Below are 21,245 nucleotides of genomic sequence, written 5' to 3'. Positions count from 1 at the left end.
ATATATAATAATTTTTCACGTTTCTGCGCGTGTGTAGATTTTGCACATCGTGTTTCTGAATGTACATTTTAATAACGCGTATTGCCTCCGTGTTGTTCGATTACTGCTTACAGTCAATTTCTCATATTAATGCAGGCCCTAATTTCTTCCTGCGGAATGTCATTCCAGATTTGTACTAAATAATGGGTCATAAATTAAGAGATTTGGCAAGATAACCTATCAATCTCAGAGATTTATTACAAGCTCTAGTATAAATTTGGAATGATATTCCACAGAAAGAAATTAGGACCTACATTAATATGAGCAATCGACTGTAAACAGTAATCAAACAACGTGGAGGCAACACGTTATTAAAATTTACACGCAGAAACACGATATACAAAATTTACACACACAAAAATATGCAAAATCTATCCAGCAATCTTGTTGTGGTATATCCGGTAATGCAAGTATAATGTCGGTAGTATATATTTGTTTTTAATTAAACAGAAAGGTTCGAATCTTTATGCCGCTGCAAACGGCATTCTCCAAAAAAATTTTACAAAGTCCGTGTATTCCGTCAAACTTTGCAATTTTCAATATGACAAACACACCCTTATATTTTTTGAAGTTACAGTGACAGGTGTGCATCAAACTTAAAATGTGGCCATACCGTCTTAAAACAGAGATTTCAAGTTTTAATTAAAAAAAAAAAACGTTATCCTACGATAATTTTTCGCAAAGTTATCGTTAGTCAAAGTTGGATAATTTTTGCCCAACACAATTTTTCTATGCCATAATTTTTTTAGCAGCATATATTAACATAAAATTACAAGTGAAAAGCGTTGCAAAGACAAATGTTTCGACCGATCGATTAAATATGTAATCATCGTCATTAAACATGTAATCAATTAGATGTAAACATAATAAAATTATTGACGGTTAATTATAGAAACACAGTAAACGAAAAATACAAATTTATTATTTGATGTAATAAAATCATGGCATATCTTAAGTCCATTTATGGTTGCTTTAGTTAAAAAATGAAATGCTCAAAAATATATGTGATTAGTCATCACAGTTATTTCTTATAAAATTGTAGCAAAATGTTGTAGTAGATAAAAACGATGAAATATTAAATCTGTTAATATACGAGAAAATAATAGAGATATAATATCTGTTAAAATGGCAGAGAAATAGTAGAAACCGTAAGAGCAAAATAAGTAATACATAATATAATAAAAGTATAAATTAATTTAAGTAATTGTAAAAATGTAATATAAAATAATGAGATTTAGAGCAAAAAGAAATGTTAATACAAGTTACCTTAGTAGAGACGTAGCATGTAACAATATTGGAATAATTAAAATCAGTCAGAGTATAAAAGATTATTAGAATACAAAGCAAAATTCTATGGGAACATTGATAAAAAGAGATACCACATCTAAAGAAGCCAACATATAGTTCGGCTTAAAACAAGTCCTATTTAATTTATCCATCAAGTGGAAGCTATTTTTCACCTGACTAAATGACTCAAGAATGCTATCATTAATGATTCTATGTACAATAAAAAAAGAGATAAGTAATATAATGGACAATTAATATTTGAAACAATAATTCTTAACGGATATCCAGCCTTAAACTTTAGGTAAGCCATAAGCTCTTTAGAGGTGATACCATCAGTAGTAAGTAGTTCTCAATACGAATCTTCTATAAACCCCCTATTTTTCCATCTAATAAGAATACAGCGTAGATCATTAGTCAATTTTCTGGCAGAGTCCTTCTCTATTCTCACGTAAGTATTACTATCTGAAAGAATATCCTCCATTTTTTAAATATATTCAATTCTAATGATTTCTAATGAAGTCATTAGAAATCATTTCAATTAATTAAATAATTAATTGAAATAAACTATATATTATGTAATTTATTTTAATTAATTAAATCATATTTTTTTGCATCATGTGTACTCATTTTCAGTTGGAATTTTCCCGGGATCTCTCACAAGGCTTTTAAAAGTTGCATTTAACTAGATTATAAAATGTTTTTAAGGATAGAAAACATTTTTTACAGGTTCTAGAGTATATCGCTTTGTGGTTGTGACTTAAGTCAAATGTCTCAAATTGACAAAAATAAATTCTTTATTACAAAGTGAAATGAATATATAATAAAAAAAATTATATTACAAAGTGAAATGAATATATAATAAAAAAAATTATATTACATAATATGTAGAGACCGGGATCAGTAAACTATAGGGGTAAGTAGAATAATCGAGACTCTTACAGTACTCAGTATTTCATTCCTTTAAAGAGATTTACCTCAGTGGTAAATGTTATAAGTTTAGTTCCGTCACGTCCAATCTTGATAAAACGAGGCTCATTCGACGTGTTTTTGCACGAAACGAACGAATTTAACAAAAAGAAGCATTGTTCTATCCTGCAAAGTGAATGTTTGTGTTTAAAATATATTTTTATAAAAGTTTTATTAGCCAAAGATATACCTTAAAATACATTAATCTTCATTTTAATAATCTTAGTCTAATTACTCCATACCATTAGCCACCTTACCTCGGTTCCGAGGCTAATCGACTCAGATAAAATGCATTACAAAAATGCATTTTTTTCATATTAGTTATCAGTTTCCCCTTATTATTAAAATATTATTAGATAGTCGAATATATATAATAATAGTAATCGATGTAGAATTCATTTTTTCGACAAATCTCTTAATTTTGTCTGTAAAAATTCGAAACTGAAAAATGAGTCTACTAGCAGCCCTGGTCTCCTCTAGTTTATTTCAGTTAATTAAATAATTTTTTTTTGTATTATGTACTCGTTTCATTTTCTAAAATAAAGAGTTTTTTTATCGTCAAATTGAGACATTTGATTTGAGGATGTCAAAATCACAAAGCGATATACTGTAGAACTTGAAAAAAAAATTTTTTCTATCCTTAAGAACTTTTTTTTTATAATTAAACAGTTAAATGCAATTTTTAAAGGCCCTGTAGGAGGTCCCTGGAAAATTTCAACTAGATCTTGTTCTGGATGAACAGACCTACAATTTGAAAGAAGTGACTACCCATTTTAACACTTGAAACGTTGTTAAAATTGATCTTAAACTCGAAATTTGATCATTTTTTCACATTAATTAAGCTGTATTTCTTAATATATAAATCGTAGAGCTAAATGAATTATTGCATCGTGTTCAGCAACCAAAAAAACATACAGTACCACGTTTAAAATCCGAATTAAGATATTTTTGCATCAAATCAAACATGTATTAAGGAAAATCAAAACTTTGATTTAAAAATCGTTTACTAGCGAACTCTAAATCTTAATGATTTTTTATAAAAATCGATCAATGAATTAATGCCTTTGTAAGCCATGCACTGGATCTCGGTGTGAAGTATTTCCTTCATTTACTCTCTCAACAAACTCCAAACATTTCGATCCTAGTTCGGATTCTTTTCAATGACAGAAATTTACATTCGCGGAATTGTTGAATTTCCTGATACACTATACAATAATAAATGAAAGCATTACAATAAACGCAGAACATTGCTTAATATTTAAATTAATATATGTACATAAAATTTAATTTAACTTACATGAGTTTCGTCAAAGGTAATTAGAATGACAATAGAAACATGTTAACAAAACAACAGTTATAACTCATCTAACAAATAAGCAATATGTATTGATAAAATAACTAAACATAGATAAAGAAAATATTGAAAAGAGGAAGCTTTATTTGTTAATCAGGTTGTCGTAAGCGCTGTCTAACAGTTCAGTGTCAGTCAGTGTAAATTTAAACTATTTTTTTGTTTGCGAATAAAAATCATTTCTATATCTAAATAAACCTTTTATTTAAAATTCTTTCTTCGTCAAGAATCTCTATGTTATTCCAATCGAATTCATATCCACATTCTAAGCAACAGTCCGTAAATACAGAACGTTGTTGTGTTCTCCAATCTATATGATTTTTATGTTCACCTATCCTCGTTTTCAAAGTTCTGCTCGTTTGATCCACATATGACGCATCACAGTCCTCACAATTTATTTTGTACACCACATTTATGGAGGATAAAAAGAAGTCTGTCTTCACGGACTCTAATAAACCTGCTCAACTTATCAACATCTTTGTATGCCTTGCTAACTACCTTAAAGCTCTTAATGAAATTCTTGATTTTGTCAGAAATGCCTGTTATATATATGATATTGTAAAAAATATTTGTTTCCTTTTTGTTTTGAACTATTCTCTTCATTCTTATCAGCATTACTGTTCCATAGGTTAAATTTTTTACGTGTTCTTTTTTAATGGTAGAGAAAATCAACTCTAACGAATATTCATTATTCAACAAGATTTTTAAGATTTTATCAAAATTTTTTTCATAAAATTTTGATTTAAATGAAAGAAAGGGTGTAACAGTAACAGAACTCTATCTACCAAGCCCAACATTATATCTATTTTTTTACTTATAGGATACTGAGAATAAAAGTTCAAAAAACGCCCTGAAAATGTAGCCTTTTGATACCAATCATAAATGACTGAATCCTTATCTTTTAAAAATAACATCCAAAACGTTCAATCTGTCACCCTCTCCTTCAATATAAAATTAAGTCGGATAGGTAATTGTTGAACATATTGCAAAGGTCGTCAATGTGTGTCTTGTCAATTGCAAGAGCAATGTCATCCACGTAATATACATAAAACAAAGGTTTGATTGTCAATTTATTTAAAATGTCAGATTCTAAGTCTTGAAAGATATTATGATATTATTGGCAATAACGATAAATTTACTTAGAAAACATTTCTAAACTTCTCCATCTCTCTTCAACATATCCGTCAAATTAATGATTATCTTGTTCACACCAGATTACGTGCAACTTGTGTATAAGTATCACAATCACTAAACATTTCTTCCATTTTTTTTTGTTATAATCAAACTTATTCAAAGCCACAACCACATTCCCTTTATCCGCGTGAGTAATAATACGTAAGTGAATAAAAATAGTATTGATTATTTTTTACAAACTCCGATCTAAAAATTCGATCTATTTCCCTATGAAAGCTACCTTGTTTTATATTATTGATTAATGGAAAAATTTTGTTTCTTATATCCATGATGTTAAGAATTTTCATTTGCATTTTTTTTATATTCTGTTCTATGTTTTTAATGAAATCTATGGTAGCAGACTGAACATTGCATACCGGTAAACAAAAATTATCACCTAGTTGTAATAATGCCTTCATTGTAATAATGTACTTCATTTTTATTGTATAGAAATATTATTGAGATTCACAAACCAAGTTTTTAAGTTGCATTATGTCATAATTTATATCTGAGAGAGAAAAGGGAGAGGGAGGAAGAGAGAGAGAGAAAAGGGAAGGAGAGAGGAAGGGAGGGAGGAAGGCGAGGGGAAGGAGTGAGGGAGCGGGGGAGAAAAGGGGGAAGAGAGAGGGAGAGAAGGAGGGAAGGTAGGAAAGAGACTAGATTGAAAATCAAAATAATTTAAATAGTTTTCCTTAAATTTTGACACCTTATATCTTTGAAAATAATAGCGAACTCGATTGGATACACTAATGCGCACTACTGTATATTAAAAGCGTTATACACTGATCTAATCCGAATGTAAAAGTTAAATGTAAACATTTTAAATTATAAAATACATTTTTATTATAGGTTGTAGAAAATATATAAAACTATCTGCGGTATAAAACGATGTACGTTATAAAATTAGGCAAATGTAAACCTTAATGACTTAGAGATTATTGGCTGCATTCAGCAGAAAAAGCAGCTTTACAACTGTTATAAAATTCTTTAATATGATTGGTCTTGCTCTAAGTTTCTCACTAATTGGGTCTAAATGTATAAACTATATTCAAGAAAAAAATTTTACAACAGGTGTAAAGCTGCTTTTTCTGCTGAATGCAGTCATTGATTAAACAAAGCATGGTTTTTATTGTTTTATAACTACTACATTTTCAATAAAACTTCGAGGTCTAAATTTCACAAGCTTGTAGTGTTTTAAGCCAAGAAATGATCCAGAGAGTTGGAAGACCCTACATTATCAAACAGCACAATAAAGTGTACTGAGAATTTTGTGATTAAACGGTTTCTATTTACATTTAACACGTTTTTTGATTATTTTGTGTAAGACGACTTTAATGTGCACTGAGTGCACACTAGTGTACCCAATTGCTATAAATTGTTAAAAATTATTGCGGACATATAGTTTTCGTCATAAATTTATATGAGAAATCACTCCTTAAAATCTTTTAGAGTAGTTAATGTTCTGTATATATATTTTGTACATAATTTTGTATAAAATACATGTAATATAACATGAAATATATGTTATACACATACAATTTCATTAAATAATTTCATAAAAATTAAGTAAAGATAGTAAAATAAAAATATACGTCATTAAAAAAAAAATAAATTTGTTATTATTTTTCTTATTGACGTTTTTAAACAGTCAAATCTGTCGAAAAATGATTTTACAAAGTACCTGCTATAGATTTTATCTATAAAAGACCAACTAAAATATAACAAAATCGATTAACAGTACACAAAACTAAACAGAATGCCATTTCGTAATCATTTAAGTGGCATATTCCATTTTAATGGTTACGAAATGATAGGTGTTCTTTTATTTAATCCTAAGTTGTGTCAAAATATCAGCTAACATTGACAGAAATTAATGCAAACTTAATGTCAATCTATTATAATATTTTATTTGTGTCTGTTAACAAATGACATATTATTAATATTTAATTTATAAGGTTAACTTATTCTTAGAAACATATGTTAATAAAGTTATTATTGCACTTTATAATTAATAAATTGTTATATAGATTTTTATTTAGATAAAAAATCATATGTTTCACAATGATTAAAAAACACTTAAATTATTAATAAATTTAATTTTATAAAACTAATTATTTGTTTCAAAAAAAATTTTTTTAATTTTACAACTTTTATTGGCATAATGCAAATTGTAATAAATATTTTTAATATACCTCGTGCGGTAATTTAGCTGGGCCAGCGCCAAAATTGATTACTTCTTCATGACTTTGGTCAGCCATTATTATATTTGCAGTTGACTCGTGTGACAAACAGTGCAAAACAGATAAAAGTAGATGACAAACAAGTGGTATCAGACGGCAATCGTTATCAAAGTTGATTTGTTTAATCCGTGGAGGTTTTTTTCTATCTGATTCTTCTATGTATTTTTTACCACAATCTTTTCGAGATAGATGTAACTTGTGATGAGACACGAAACGTCTGTGTTGAGTTGTGATAAAGTAATTTATGTGTTTCAGCTGTGTGTGTGTACTAGACGGACGGCATATAGAGTGTTTCAAAATTATTTTCTCGTTCAAGATCTCATAGTTCACAAAAGTATACACAGTGCGATGTAATTCCATATAGTTCTGTAAGGAGTGTATAAAATCGCGAAATATTATCCCATTACGAGCATACAACAAAAAAATTTAACTTAATTCAAAAAGAACTGATATAATCTTATTAAAGATTTTAATACAGAGAGAGAGAGAGAGAGAGAGAGAGAGAGAGAGAGAGAGAAATGTACAGTTGGATTTTGATAGAATTTCAAAATAGCGATTAGCTATTTATCACAGCAAATCTATTGTTACCAAATGTATTTTTAATTATAATTTTTAATAAACAAAGAATATCTTTTTAAAAATAATTTTTGCATAAATAAAAATCAGCATGGGTAATTATTTAGAAGATAACCCTCACCTTCTATTTCGATGAAATTATGCTCATTTGAATTACGTTTTTGAATGAAATAAAAAATGTAGTAAAAGAAAGTGAAATTATGAATCGCAAAGTAAGATATCAATCATCGAAGTTAATTACTACTGAGGTTACGAAACCTGTCATCTCGATAAGGCCGAGTTTATATCAACTGAGGTGAAGTGTGTTCAGGAAATCAGGGTTTATTACTTCGTTGATAAGGCCATAACATAAGCAGTAGCCAATCCAAGGATACGTTTAGATTCCCACCTGGGTATCCCGTCATATCATTCTTATTATTTACTGAACGTTAAACAAGGATGACATGATACTTGAGGGTACCCAGATGGGAATTTGAACGCAGCCCAACTTGTTGATTTCCTTAGGGCGCGTTTACATCTTGACAGAAAAGCAGAAAGCGGAAAAGCAGTGACCAATAAGAATTCGCGCTAGTAACTATAGCAAGTAGTATAAAAAGCCAAAATTGTAGACTACTAGAATTCAGGGTATCAATCATGAAACCTTATCCCTAGAATGGAAAGTAAAAATTTTACCATTGAAATTAATGGAGAAAATTTTCACTTTTCACTTTTCATCCTAGGGACAAAGTTTCATGATTGATACCCTGATAGGCTGCTGCTTTTCCGCTTTCCACTTTTCCGTCATGTAAACTCTTAGGATGCGCTCCCATGGGATGCGGAACTGCGGAACGTTCATGATTGGTCGTGGCTTTATTTCGCCAATTCCGTTCAGCTAAAATGTGTTTTTCTATGTCCCATTGAGCGAAATTTGCGGAATGTGCAATTAGCTCTGACCAATCGCAAGAGTCTTCCTATAGATCGTTTTCATTAGATCTACCAAAATAGCGTTTGTCATTGGCTCGCATTAAATTGTGCATTCGCAAATTCCTCAATGAGACATAGGAAAATGAATTCCTACGAATCGGAAATCACACATACAGGGACATTACCCCAACTTCGTTTTGTGTATTCATTTGATTCACATTTTTGCCTTTCCGTATACAATATTCGTATTCTGACCATATTGACCTCCGTATTTATCTGGAGACTTAATTACAGTTGTGTTCAGATTCCCATTCGAGTGGTACTAGGGTATCACTCCATTCTTGTTTTTCTTCTTTTTCTTCTTTTTCTTCTATTTTAATGGCGCTTGCCGATGAAATGCCGGCGAATCCGGCCAGTAACGCAAGAAATGTAAGTAGTGTAATGCAAGGCACAGTCGAAGTCGGCAACATTTTTCGAAAATATAATCGAGGTGACGCAAAACGCGAGACGAGAGGAAATACGTCCAACCAGCTCGATCGGCCTCACAAGACTTCCATTCTTGTTATTTACATGTAAGCAAGGATCAGGTGGGAATCCGAACACGCCTCGGCATGTTGATTAACCATGCGCTTGTAAAAGACAGTTTTTTCCGTTTAAACTAGCTTAACAAGGTTAGTTTTTATAAAATATGAACATGCACACACCACACATGCAGGCATCGGCGGAATCCACAAAAGAAATAAATTTGCACAACAGAAAACAGTGAAATCGGCGTAATAAAGGTATGTTCGTGATTGGCCACGACCAATCACGAACGTACCGCAGTTTCGTATATTTGCAGTCAGTATTACCAGCAAAAACATTTCCCTGTTAGCATATAAAAACTTACTAGTTTTCTCTATTTCTCTTTAAAAATTCATAAAATTTTCCGTTTTTTCCAAATTTTCCGCCAATTTTTCCTATTTCTCTTAAATTCTCAAAATTTTCGTTTTTTTCAAATTTCAGTTTTTTACAAATTTTATTAAAATAAAATTATAAATTATTTTTTATTAATGTATTATAATTTAGAATTATAATAAATATGAAATAAAACAAACATATTATATGAAATATATATAATAATAAACATGTAAAAATACCAGGAGACTTATTACGGTTTTTGAAACGAGGTGAAAATTACAAAAGTGAGCAAATTTACTAAGTGTTGACCAATGAAATTATCAGTATTCTAGTAAATTCGTTCACTTTTGTAATTTTCACCTTGTTTCAAGATACAGAATCAATCCCCAGTATCACATTTGAAAAACTAGGGAAATATTATAGTATATGTAACGCAAACTATAGAATTTCCTTAGTTTTTCGCATGCAATATTTTTTAAGAATAAGGCCCCTGGGAATCAATTCTGTATATTGAAACGAAGTGAAAGGTACAAAAAGTGAACGAATTAACTAGAATACTGATAATTTCATTGGTCAACACTTAGTAAATTTGTTCACTTTTGTAATTTTCATCTCGTTTCAAGATACAAAATTGATCCCCTGGTGTTCTGTTCTCGTGGTTGCGCAGTAGCAGCGTAAATTTAGGCAAAAATTGAATTGGCTATTCTAATATGCCAGCGCTGTTATACAGGAAAGTCAATTTAGGCAAAAATTTGATTGATTTTAGTGTTGCTGTGTTTGCAGTGTTGCTATTGCTGTTATGCATAACGGAACATCTGATATTTTTACATTATGATAATAAATACTATAAATTAATGAATAACATATATTTATTGTGCAATATTAGAGAAACAAATAATGCGTATTGTTTTAACATAAGTTTAATACAGGATCTACAATGGAAGTTGTATCGGTCGTAAAGTCTCAAGATGCTATCTTATAAATAGAAATTTGTAGCGGAATGGATCAGCAAGATCAATCACAATCGTAAAAAAAAGCAGAGTAATGATTGCAGAGTTATGATTGGTCGCGCTGTTCCGTTCCATTGTAAATTTTTGCTTATGGAACGGCACTTTTAAGTAAGAAAACTGACCAATCGCAATTAAATATGAGGAGTAATCGACTCTTATTGGTCAATTTTCTATGACTTAAGACTACTCCTGCTACGATTTCTATTGTAGATTTCGCATTAGAAATCAAACTAGTAAGACTAGTAATTAACATAAATGTTCCATACATAATCTATTCTAAATAAATACATATTTTTAGCATAAATTTAATTTCAGAAATCAGTCTAGTAAGATTAATACTCGACATAAAATGAGTACTCCATATCTATCTTAACGTAAAAAATATATGTTTTTAACATAAAATTTTGATTTATTGTTAAAAATCCCTAAATTTTAGCTTATTTTCACAAAAAAAGGCCCTTTTTCCTTATTTTATATTTTTTTAAATTCTTCCTAGGTTTCGGAAAATTCCCCAGCATCCGGCAACAGTCTACAGTTCTGCATCCCATGGGAGTGCATCCTGAATCATAATTCGCAATATGTACGTAATATTAGGTGCATCCAGAAGCACGATCGCTCACTGAGCGCTCAGTGAACTTTTGTTGGCAGCCTGATTGGCATATTCCATTAGATCTAAAAATATAGACCAAACACACAAGAGCTCACCGAGCGCTCACCGCTCAATGAGCGATCATGTTTCTGGATGTATCTAATGATTCGTTTCGCGAAGCAAGTCAAGTAAGCCGTCGCATTCTTCTGCCAGATTGTTTTGAGTTAATATGTGTTGAATGAGTATATTTTTATTAAGATTCGAGACAAGAAAGAGAGCAATTCTAAATAATTAGCCAAAATGGAAATAGATCAAAATGTTGCACAAACTCTATTGACACAAGGTGCTACGTTAGTTTTACTTGATGTACCTGCGGGCACTGATATCGGTATTGATATAAAGTCCTGGAATGTAGGGCAGAATTTTAAGGGACTCAAACTGATCCCACCTGGAATCCACTTTGTACATTATAGGTAATATTGAATAGAATAGAATTATTATTTCAGTTACGTAGTCAAGAATGGATTTTGTTTTACAGTATTACGTATCCACACGCATTCTTCCATATCTTATAAATTAAAATCGTGCTATACATAACATTAATAATTATCGACTAAATTATCACTTTTCTTTGCGTACATTAACTATCCACGTTGCCACTTATTTATTATCCCATGTAATTTTCCTTGACACTTACAATATACTTTATTTACAATATATTTATATTATTTACATTTCATTAATGCTGTTAGGCTAATATTTCATATGTTATACACACCAAGGTTTTTCAGAGAGAAGTTTTCTCTGTCCTGCAGCCAATCAACATGCTTAACAAGTTTGTTATATGATATATGAAATATTAGGCCTCATCTACAATAGCACAGTCCTAGTACAGGTTGCAACAGCCAATTTAAAGTGCCAATTTTATTATTGCGAATATTGCAGATCAGGTCTTAGACTTAACAATTACATAAATATATAGGGTGATCCGCATCAGCCGCAAGAGTCAGCATGTACGCACTGTGAAAAATTGAATTGAAAAATCTTTTATCATTGTGTAATGTCACAACAATTAAGGAGATATTAATTTTTAAAAATTGCAGAATAAGTGAATAAAAATCGATGTATAAGACAACATCAAGATATCTTTCAAAGTTCTTTATGAAATATCTCAAAAATATTTCTTGAAGAACTCTTAATCCTTCGTGATCACACCTAAGATATTTATGTTGGTCACACAGGGGATAAAATGATCCCGACATTTTAATTGATTGCTGTATTTACAGCTTTTGTTCTTTAAAATCACAAAAATTACTGAACATATTTGAAATGGATAAATGACAGTTTAAGTCCCATTTTAAAAAAAGACTTTAAAAATATAAAGCTTCACATCTTTTTTTGGGATCTGGACCCTAGATAACCACAAAGGGTTAAAGATATTCTAAATTTGGTTTATGCGTCGATTTTAAACATTTTGCTTATTGGGTAATTAAAACAGGGTTGTTAGCAGTCAGGAAAAATCAGAAAAAGTCAGTGAAATTAAAAAATGATCAGAGAGCTGGGAAAACTGGACACAATCAGGGAAATTATTATCAAAGAATTTATTAATCTAAGATAAAATTAAATTATTGTAAAATTCTAAGTTTAAACTTCTTTTTTTTTAAATTATGAAATAGACTTAAATTTCATAAAGAAGCAGTGCAAATATTTTTTTTATTTTTAATTTTACAATGAGCAATTTGCAGAAAACTATTAACAGACATTGTTAAAAAAAAATTTATTTCTTGCAAAAGTCAAACTATGTATATTTAATGATGAACATTTCGTAAATCATTTCTAATTAAAATTAAATAAAATGATAATTAGAATATACACAGTGTTTTAATGAAATGATTAATGTCTGTATTAGTTAGGCCTTATATTTAAGGCTTCCTTAAATTTATCTTTAGCTGCTCTATGAATTATTTTATTGGCTACTGAGCATCTGGATAAATTTAAGGAAGCCTTGAATATGCATCTGTGAAAAGCATCCCAACATTGAAATTTCGCAGTTCTGATTAGAGATCTCGTTTTATTTTGACGAGACAAAGAGTTTTCTATAATTTATAACAAGAATTCCGCTTAATAACTATTTTTAAATAATTTTTAAACAATGGAGTGCTAACTTCTAATGGAGATCGAATAGTTCTGAGCGGTCAATAGCTTCATTTCGTGAATATCTACGATTCCTGATGCATAAAAAAATTTTTGAAAAATCAAAAAGAAATAAAAAAAAATTCATTTTTATATAAAATAGTTCTGAATAGAGTTCCTGCTTTCTTTCATACGAAGAGTTCTCTGTATTTTTTAACTCGAGATTCGCTTAATAACAATTTTTTAATATTTTTTTTTTAATGGAGTGCTATTTATCGAAATTCGAAATCGAATAGTTCTGAGCAGCTTAATAACTTTATTTTGTGAGAATATCTAAAGTTCCTGATGCATAAAAACCAATTTTAATACAACAAAATGTATAAAAAAAATTTTTTATACAATAGTTTTGTCAAACATTAATTGTTATTCTATCTATTCGAAGAGTTCTAAGCGATTAAAACCAACACAGACCCAAAAATAAAAGAGATATATATTTAAAATAAAATTTGAAAAATTGGTTGCAAAAGCACGTATTTTCTTATGTAATATAATATATGTATAAACTAATCGCATTTTTACTTAATATTTTTCGATAGAACTCGTCGAGAACTGCCTAGAACTCTAATCAGCACTACTGGAACTCTCAAAAAAATTTTTATGTCTTATTATATACCGCGTATCTTAAAAATCGTTGGTTCAATCGCTTTTTCACCTAATACTTTTCGATAGAACTTGTCGATAACTACACAGAACTCTGATCAGAACTACTGGAACTCTTAAACAAATTTTTTATTTATTTTATATGTCGCGTATTCAAATCTTGTATATAAAGCCATTGCATTGGTTTTTGTCGTACGACAAATGTGTACAGAACAGAGAAATTCTCGAATCTATCCCATAGCTAATCAATAGGCTTGAAAAATTTGTCGTACGACAATGAAATAGCATTCCAAGTCTTACATAAAAGGGCCTTACGTTTCGACTCCGTTTTATGTAAGATTTGATACATGATGTTCTAATATAACGCACAAATTACTGCGTATTATTGCTCTCAATTGCCTGTTATCTATTTAATTATTTTTTTAAATTCTCGAGAGCTTGGTTTTATTTATTATTATGTATAAATAAATATTATTAAATACAATTTTACATTCTTATAAATGGAAAAAAAATATCAAATAATTTTTTAATTACCAATATATCCACTTCTGCCGATGTAAATTAACGTTAATGTCGGTTTAATGTACTCTTCATCTTGTAATTCTTAAAACCAGGAAAAGACGAATTGTTAATTAAATCGAGATTAAAATTAAGAGTTGATAACGGGTATAAGATATTTTTGCTCAAATATTACATAAATACTCAGATATAATAATAGTATAATCTATAAAATATTTTTGTTGTATTCCTAATATTTTGGAAGTACTAACTAAACATGTTTAATAGAATAACACAGATAGCACTATAGTGTCTCCGCAATTTGAACTATTCTTCCGCACATTTGAACTCTATTATTGAAAATTTTTTAAATCCGACATCGAAAAATTTTTAAATAGTTCTGATTAGAGTTCTGTGTAGTTCTCGAGTTCTATCGAAAAGTATTAGGTGGAAAAACGATTGGGCCAACGGTTTTCGAGATATGGGATCATTTGAACTATCATTGAAAATTTTTTAGTCCGACGTCGAAAAATTTTTTAAGAGTTCCAGTAGTTTGGATTACAGTTCTGTGTAGTTCTTGATGAGTTCTATCGAAAAGTATTAGATGAAAAAGCGATTGAACCATAGTTCTGATTAGAGTTCTGGGCAGTGCTCAACGTTCTTTCGAAAAGTATTAGGTGAAAATGCGATTGGACATATAAAGAGATACGTGCTTTTGCAACCAATTTTTCAAATTTTATTTTAAGTACATATCTTTTTTATTTTTGGATTTATGTTGGTTTTAATTACTTAAAGGCCAGTATTCATAGTCAATTCTTATTCTAAGACCGTTTTAAATAATGTCTTTCTAATAATGTATTTTTGATAATTTAATTTGCCCAAGCTTTATGATATGTTGGGCTTTCCGTTTGAGAATCCCACTGCAGTTAACCTTGAATTTATTGTTTATTTTTATTTTAAAGATTGAGAATCTGATTCTATAAAAAATAATATAAGTTTGCATGAACGAAATAACATAATAAAATTACAATTTCTGATATATAATCACTTGTCATTCTCACGATATCACTTATTTAAATATTTGTGGTTTAAAAGTGGTTATACAAATGAAAGATCAGAATAATTTGAAAATCCAGTAAAATTTAGTTTTGACAAAATTTCAACATGTCCCTGGTAGAAAAATTTCTATGCCAAAGTATGCCAAAAACCATTCCTAAATACGCAAAAACTTCCTAAATACGCGGTTTGGAACATGGAAGTAGTTTGGCGTAGAATTCTACTCTTAGCTAAAGTAAGCCGATTCACATCTTTGTACGCCAAACAACGTCAAATTACGCCAGAAAAATGCGTTTAATTATGCCCGAAAGTACATTTAACTAAGCTAAAAACTAAGTACGTGAATGAACCATGGAAATAGTTTGGCATAAAATTCTAATCCTATGCCAAAGATTTACGCCTTCCTATGCCTTCCTATACTGTAAGCCTATAGTTTCGAGTACATTTACACTGTACTGTTCAAAGTAACATGATAGTATCTTGAACTCATTTGACATGAATTCAAGATGCTATTACGTTGCTGTCATGATAGAATTAGAATTCCATGGTACTTAATTAACATGGGTACTTTAATATTAAAGTCTAACTTTGAGAGCTCATTTTACATGCGAAATGCTGCGCTCCTTATATTCTTTTCTAGGTGATTCTTATTTACGAGTATGCATCTCCGCCATTGCTCTCTATCGACTGAGATGTGTAATGCTCGCGGATGAGTAAAGCCTTAAACACAATGCGAGGTAACAGTGATAGTGATAGAAACAGCGATAGCAATAGCGATAGCGATAGAAACAGAGGAATTCAACATATGGGAATGCATATGTCATTGCACATAGGAACACGGAATAAGGCAATAGCAATAAATTTCCGACAAGTTAGAATTCTGTGTCTATCGCCTTACAGCCTACCATTCAGCGTCCAGATTTTTTATTCTGTTTATATATATTACTATAACCTTGAAGCAAATGGAAGAATATACTACAGTCTATATACGAAATCAGATTGGTTGGCATTTTTTATTTCTTTCGCGGTATTGTGCAACGAGAGGCGATCGCTGTTGTGTTTAGGCCTTAAGAGTAAATTCACATACGGCGTAAAATGGCGTATTTTGTCACAAATCAAAAATTAAAAGGTAAGTATTGTACTTCGACATAGAAACATGTACTTCAGGAAACGATTTTTTTATACAACCGCGTAGATTGGCGTAGTTTGGTATAGTTATTTCTGTGTCCATCTATCAGACTGTAGAGTGTAATTTCGCATAAAAAAGCGTAGAATGGCATATTTTCTTGAAATATTACGAAAAAATAAAAATTAATTTGGCATAGTTTGGCATAGAAACGCATAGTTCAGGAAGTAATGATTATTAGTTCTTTGGCGTACTTTTTATGCCTAATTAGATCCAAGTACGTTATTTTACATCTTTCGCGTAGCTTGGTAGTTATTTCTATGTTTAACAACGCGATTCTACACCACAGTCATAGAAGTAGAAAGACGTACTTTTTGGCATACTTTGGCATAGATATTTTTCCGCCAGGGATGATATCAAAGGTTGCAATAATATAGCTATAGTAAAATAGTGGTACAAGAAGTCAATATACTTAAAAGATTACTTCATTACTGTGATGAGTAAATAATCCAAAATATATTATATATAAATTAAAAAATTATTTTATTATTATTAAGTACGCTTAGAAATCATACGTTTAAAATAAAGAAGATATTGTTTAATTGGATAAAGATATTGGAAAATAATTACATAATTTAGTTGTTGAGTACTTCCTTCTGTTTTGACTCTCGTTAATTTTGAATTAATTTTTATTTTATGTTACTTTCCAATAATAAATTATGTAAATAACAAGTAAATAAGATATTAACGCGTAAGATCAAAAATAACTTTAAGAGAATAATATTATTATAAGATGATATAAGGAAATAGGCCCGTATTCAGAACAACAATATTAGCGCGCAAACATGCTATAGTTTATATTACGCATACATATAGAATTTCAGAGACAAAAGCGCGCTTTTATCTCTGATAAAAGCGTGTTCTGAATATGCGTTATAATGTATAAGTAATAAATAACAGAGAAAAAAATTTTTCTTACTTTAAGGGGGGAGAAATAATAAAAACTATTATAACTCTTATTGTTAATGTTATTTATAATCTGTAATAGCAATCTATAATATCTAGAAATATCAATTTTCTTATTCATTGATTTATCTTATTAGGTGTAGTAAAAAGAAATCTATTATTTTTCCAATAGATGGCTTTAGTAATCTGTATCTCGCGTTGTATAAGTGCGATCGGGTTACGCCAAATGGCGTTAGAAAGATAAGATTTTGTACTAAAAAAACTTCTCAGACAGTTTTGTGATTGCTTGAGTCAGTATTGTTTGAGCGCGTGTCAAAGATGGACACCAACAAAGAGAAAATACGCCATATTTTACAGTTTTTCTTCGATAAAGGCGAAAACGCAAGCCAGGCGGCTGAAAATGTGAATAGTGTTTATGGTCCTGATACTGTAACAGTCAATATCGCGCAATTTTGGTTTCGTCGATTCCGTTCCGGTAATTTTGATGTCAAAGATGCACCACGCTCTGGAAGGCCAATTGTCGAAAATGTCGATAAAATAATGGAAATCGTCGAGTCCGACCGTCATGTAAGCACTGTTTTGATTGCCCAGGAGCTAAACATTGCACAAAAAACCGTTTGGAACCATTTAAATAAGGCTGGATACAAAAAGAAGCTCGATGTATGGGTGCCACACGAGTTAACGCAAAAAAACCTCATGGACCGAATTTCCATCTGCGAATCGCTGCTGAATCGCAACAAAATCGACCCATTTCTGAAGCGAATGGTTACTGGTGATGAAAAGTGGGTCACTTACGACAACGTCAAGCGAAAACGGTCGTGGTCGAATCGCGATGAGCCGGCGCAAACGGTGGCCAAGCCAGGATTGACGATCAGGAAGGTTTTGCTGTGTGTTTGGTGGGATTGGCAGGGAATCATCTACTATGAGCTGCTCCCCTACGGCCAAACTCTTAATTCGGACCTGTACTGTCAACAATTGGACCGTCTGAAAGAAGCAATCGCCCAGAAGCGGCCAGCTTTGGCCAATAGGAGAGGAATTGTGTTCCATCAAGACAACGCCAGGCCACACACATCGATAGTGACTCGCCAGAAGCTCCGGGAGCTTGGTTGGGAGGTTCTTATGCATCCACCTTATAGTCCGGACCTGGCACCAAGTGATTACCACCTGTTCCTGTTTATGGTGAATAATTTTGCTGGTGAAAAATTCGCCTCAAGAGAAGCTTGTGAAAATCGACTGTCCCAGTTTTTTGCCAATCGGGACGAGGGTTTCTATGAGAGAGGCATAATGAAATTACCTTCAAAATGGCACAAGTTATCGAACAAAACGGTGCATATTGGACCTAAATCGGATCATTCTAACTATGCTAAATAAAGCCTTCAATTTAATGCAAAAATAATAGATTTCTTTTTACTACACCTTATATATAGAAGATATATAATATAATTAAGTCTCAAAAATAGTATGTTTCTAGATAACATTTAGTGTGATCTCATATAACCCTCATACCTGAGTATCAGGTTGTGCATACAAGAACGCTATCACAATGCTCTCATGATATGATGATCTCACGCGTGCGAGCATAATAATAGCACTATGCAATCCATGCGTGATGGAGCATACGTGTGAGTGTAAAACATTATATAAAAATAATATACGATCATATAAAACAATTAGTATAAGTCAACGGAAGAACTGACACTCGTCATGCATGATCATGACATTGTGCACGCAAGATCGCCGTCGTATTGCCATCACGATGAAGGTACACATGTGCGAGGCATTTTGTCATTACGCGTGATAAGAGAACACATGTGTGACGCATTAGAAGCAAAAATTTGGAAAAAAATCACACTATATTTGTGAACATTTAAAATATATTATCACAAAATATAAAAACAGATGAAAAATAAGTGATGGATGTAAATTTTACTCTCAACCGATTTTTTTTACTTCTCAACGATTGTAATACTTGCGGCACATCGGTCAAGTGAAATTAGGTTATTCGATTCTTATTCAATGTTATCTCATTGTAATGTAAATTGTTTATATTTTATTATATCTGTTAAATATTTTTATTTTATCTATGTATTTTTTTCATACGCCGGTTTAGATGGTTATAATTGAAGTAGACAATAAATAACACACTTATCAATTGAAGAAATGGTATAGTCGCAAAAGATTCATAATCTTGAAGTTCCGAATGCAGGTTCGAATGCTACTAAGATACGTTTTTTAGTACTAATTTGAAGTAGTTAATTTCAGGTATAGATAATTATTATAAATGTCTTAGGAACAAAATTAGTAAGCTTTAAATATAACTAATATTTTTTTCGAATATTAAACTAGTGTCAACACGTGTGCGAACGATATGAGTTTCAAATGAGGACGCATTTGCGTGCGTATGAGGGTCACACGCGTGCGAGTACTCGTGTGCACATACCATGCGATCATTATGCGAGCATTTTGTTATCTGGGTAATGTCAGCAGTACTGTCAAGTTTTATATAACTCGAAAAATGTTTAACAAAAAATACTTTATTATATTATTCTAAAAACGCCTCGACTTTAGCTACAAGAATAAAAAATAGTGGTTTTTATTTAAAAAATTTATGTTGACCTTGACTTGATCTTGATAATATATACAAAATCCGTTATTTCCTCTTTCTTTCCTACAAGGAAACCTGCAACTTTTATATAAAATAATAAAAAATAAATGATTTATTATTTTATATAAAACTTTTTCCTATATAAACGCAGTTACAATCTCCAATATGTGCGTATTAGAATATTGTTTATGAAAATTATATGGTATTGCTGATGGTAGTTTAAAGTAAACCGAAACATTTAAGAAATTTCAAAGAAATTTTTATCAAAAAGTAATGTAAAATTATATTGAATATATTTATGTATCGCGCTTCAAGTATCGCGCCATATGCTGTCATTGCCTGCTAATTGATATTCGGCACCATCCGTCCTGAACAGGTAGAGCGAACTAAACTGAGTCGAAAAGTCTTTTATCATTTTACAATTTGCATAATAGTTAACGAGATATTAACATTAATTCAAATTGAAATATAATATTTAAGCATTAAAAATCTATTCTATTTTTTATTATTGAATTTTTAAATGCACGGTCCAATACAACAATAAGATTCTCAAACTTTTGTTTAAAAAATTTTTGTCAATTTTTCATACTTCCAACGATATTCAGATTGAAAGAAAAATACCGTTTTTATTTTCAAAACGGTGTTTTATTTAAACATGAGTTAGCGCATGTATAAAAAAAATACGTCTCTTGATTTTTGTGTTTAATAACATATTTCATGAAGAATCAAATCGATTCCTGACAATTGTAAAACGTCTCTTGTTAGTATAACTGATTTCTTCTTTTGTCCTTTTAAGTTTTTCTTCCTAAAATAACACTAAGTTTCCTACCTTCTAAACTAGTCTCCCTATATTTATTAGGTAACACATTGGTAAAAATTAGTATGCTAAATTAATCTAAATAGAATGACATAATGTAATCAATTTTGATCATAAAATAATATATATATATTTTATTAAATCATGTTATAATATTATACAGGGTGTCTCGTAAGATGGGTCGGGGCCACATTGGGGGTGGTGAATAAATCAAAAGGAACAAAAAATTCTTATACCATTTTGAGATACTTACTATAGTTTTCGAATTAGAAAAGGAAACGTCCAATATACGGTTAAGTCGCGCCGCGCGAATTCGTAGGACGGCCCACACTCGAGCGGCAGCGGCGGCC

The 21,245-nt window shown here is 30.7% G+C and overlaps 2 protein-coding genes across 8 annotated transcripts in view; one reads left to right on the top strand and one right to left on the bottom strand.

Moving 5' to 3' along the window:
- Nucleotides 1–7,909, bottom strand: part of LOC108757168 (probable phosphoserine aminotransferase) — a 242,032-nt gene extending 234,123 nt beyond the window's left edge. For 2 of the 4 annotated variants that reach the window (XM_018501576.1, XM_018501574.1), the window contains exons 1-2: nt 7,754–7,909; nt 7,009–7,422 (exon numbers count right to left, since the gene is read on the bottom strand). In XM_018501576.1, the coding sequence (XP_018357078.1) occupies nt 7,009–7,416 (408 nt within the window). In that variant the 5' untranslated portion in view covers nt 7,417–7,422; nt 7,754–7,909. Of the gene's footprint in view, nt 1–7,008; nt 7,488–7,753 lie in introns of those variants that run through there. The other 2 variants (XM_018501577.1, XM_018501575.1) reach the window with 2 other exon arrangements.
- A 1,024-nt stretch (nt 7,910–8,933) lies between these two features.
- LOC108757170 (protein AAR2 homolog) overlaps nt 8,934–21,245 on the top strand; it is a 14,580-nt gene continuing 2,268 nt past the window's right edge. The window contains exons 1-3 of one of the 4 annotated variants that reach the window (XM_018501578.1): nt 8,934–9,107; nt 10,942–11,025; nt 11,293–11,507. In XM_018501578.1, coding sequence (XP_018357080.1) covers nt 11,335–11,507 — 173 coding nt within the window. In that variant the 5' untranslated portion in view covers nt 8,934–9,107; nt 10,942–11,025; nt 11,293–11,334. Of the gene's footprint in view, nt 9,123–9,387; nt 9,405–10,941; nt 11,026–11,203; nt 11,223–11,292; nt 11,508–21,245 lie in introns of those variants that run through there. The other 3 variants (XM_018501579.1, XM_018501580.1, XM_018501581.1) reach the window with 3 other exon arrangements.

The sequence above is a fragment of the Trachymyrmex septentrionalis genome, unplaced genomic scaffold, assembly GCF_001594115.1.
Source record: "Trachymyrmex septentrionalis isolate Tsep2-gDNA-1 unplaced genomic scaffold, Tsep1.0 scaffold133, whole genome shotgun sequence".
In the NCBI taxonomy this organism is placed as follows: domain Eukaryota; kingdom Metazoa; phylum Arthropoda; class Insecta; order Hymenoptera; family Formicidae; genus Trachymyrmex; species Trachymyrmex septentrionalis.
The sequence above is the reverse complement of the archived record's forward strand: the minus strand, read 5'-3'. Positions and strand labels throughout refer to the sequence as shown.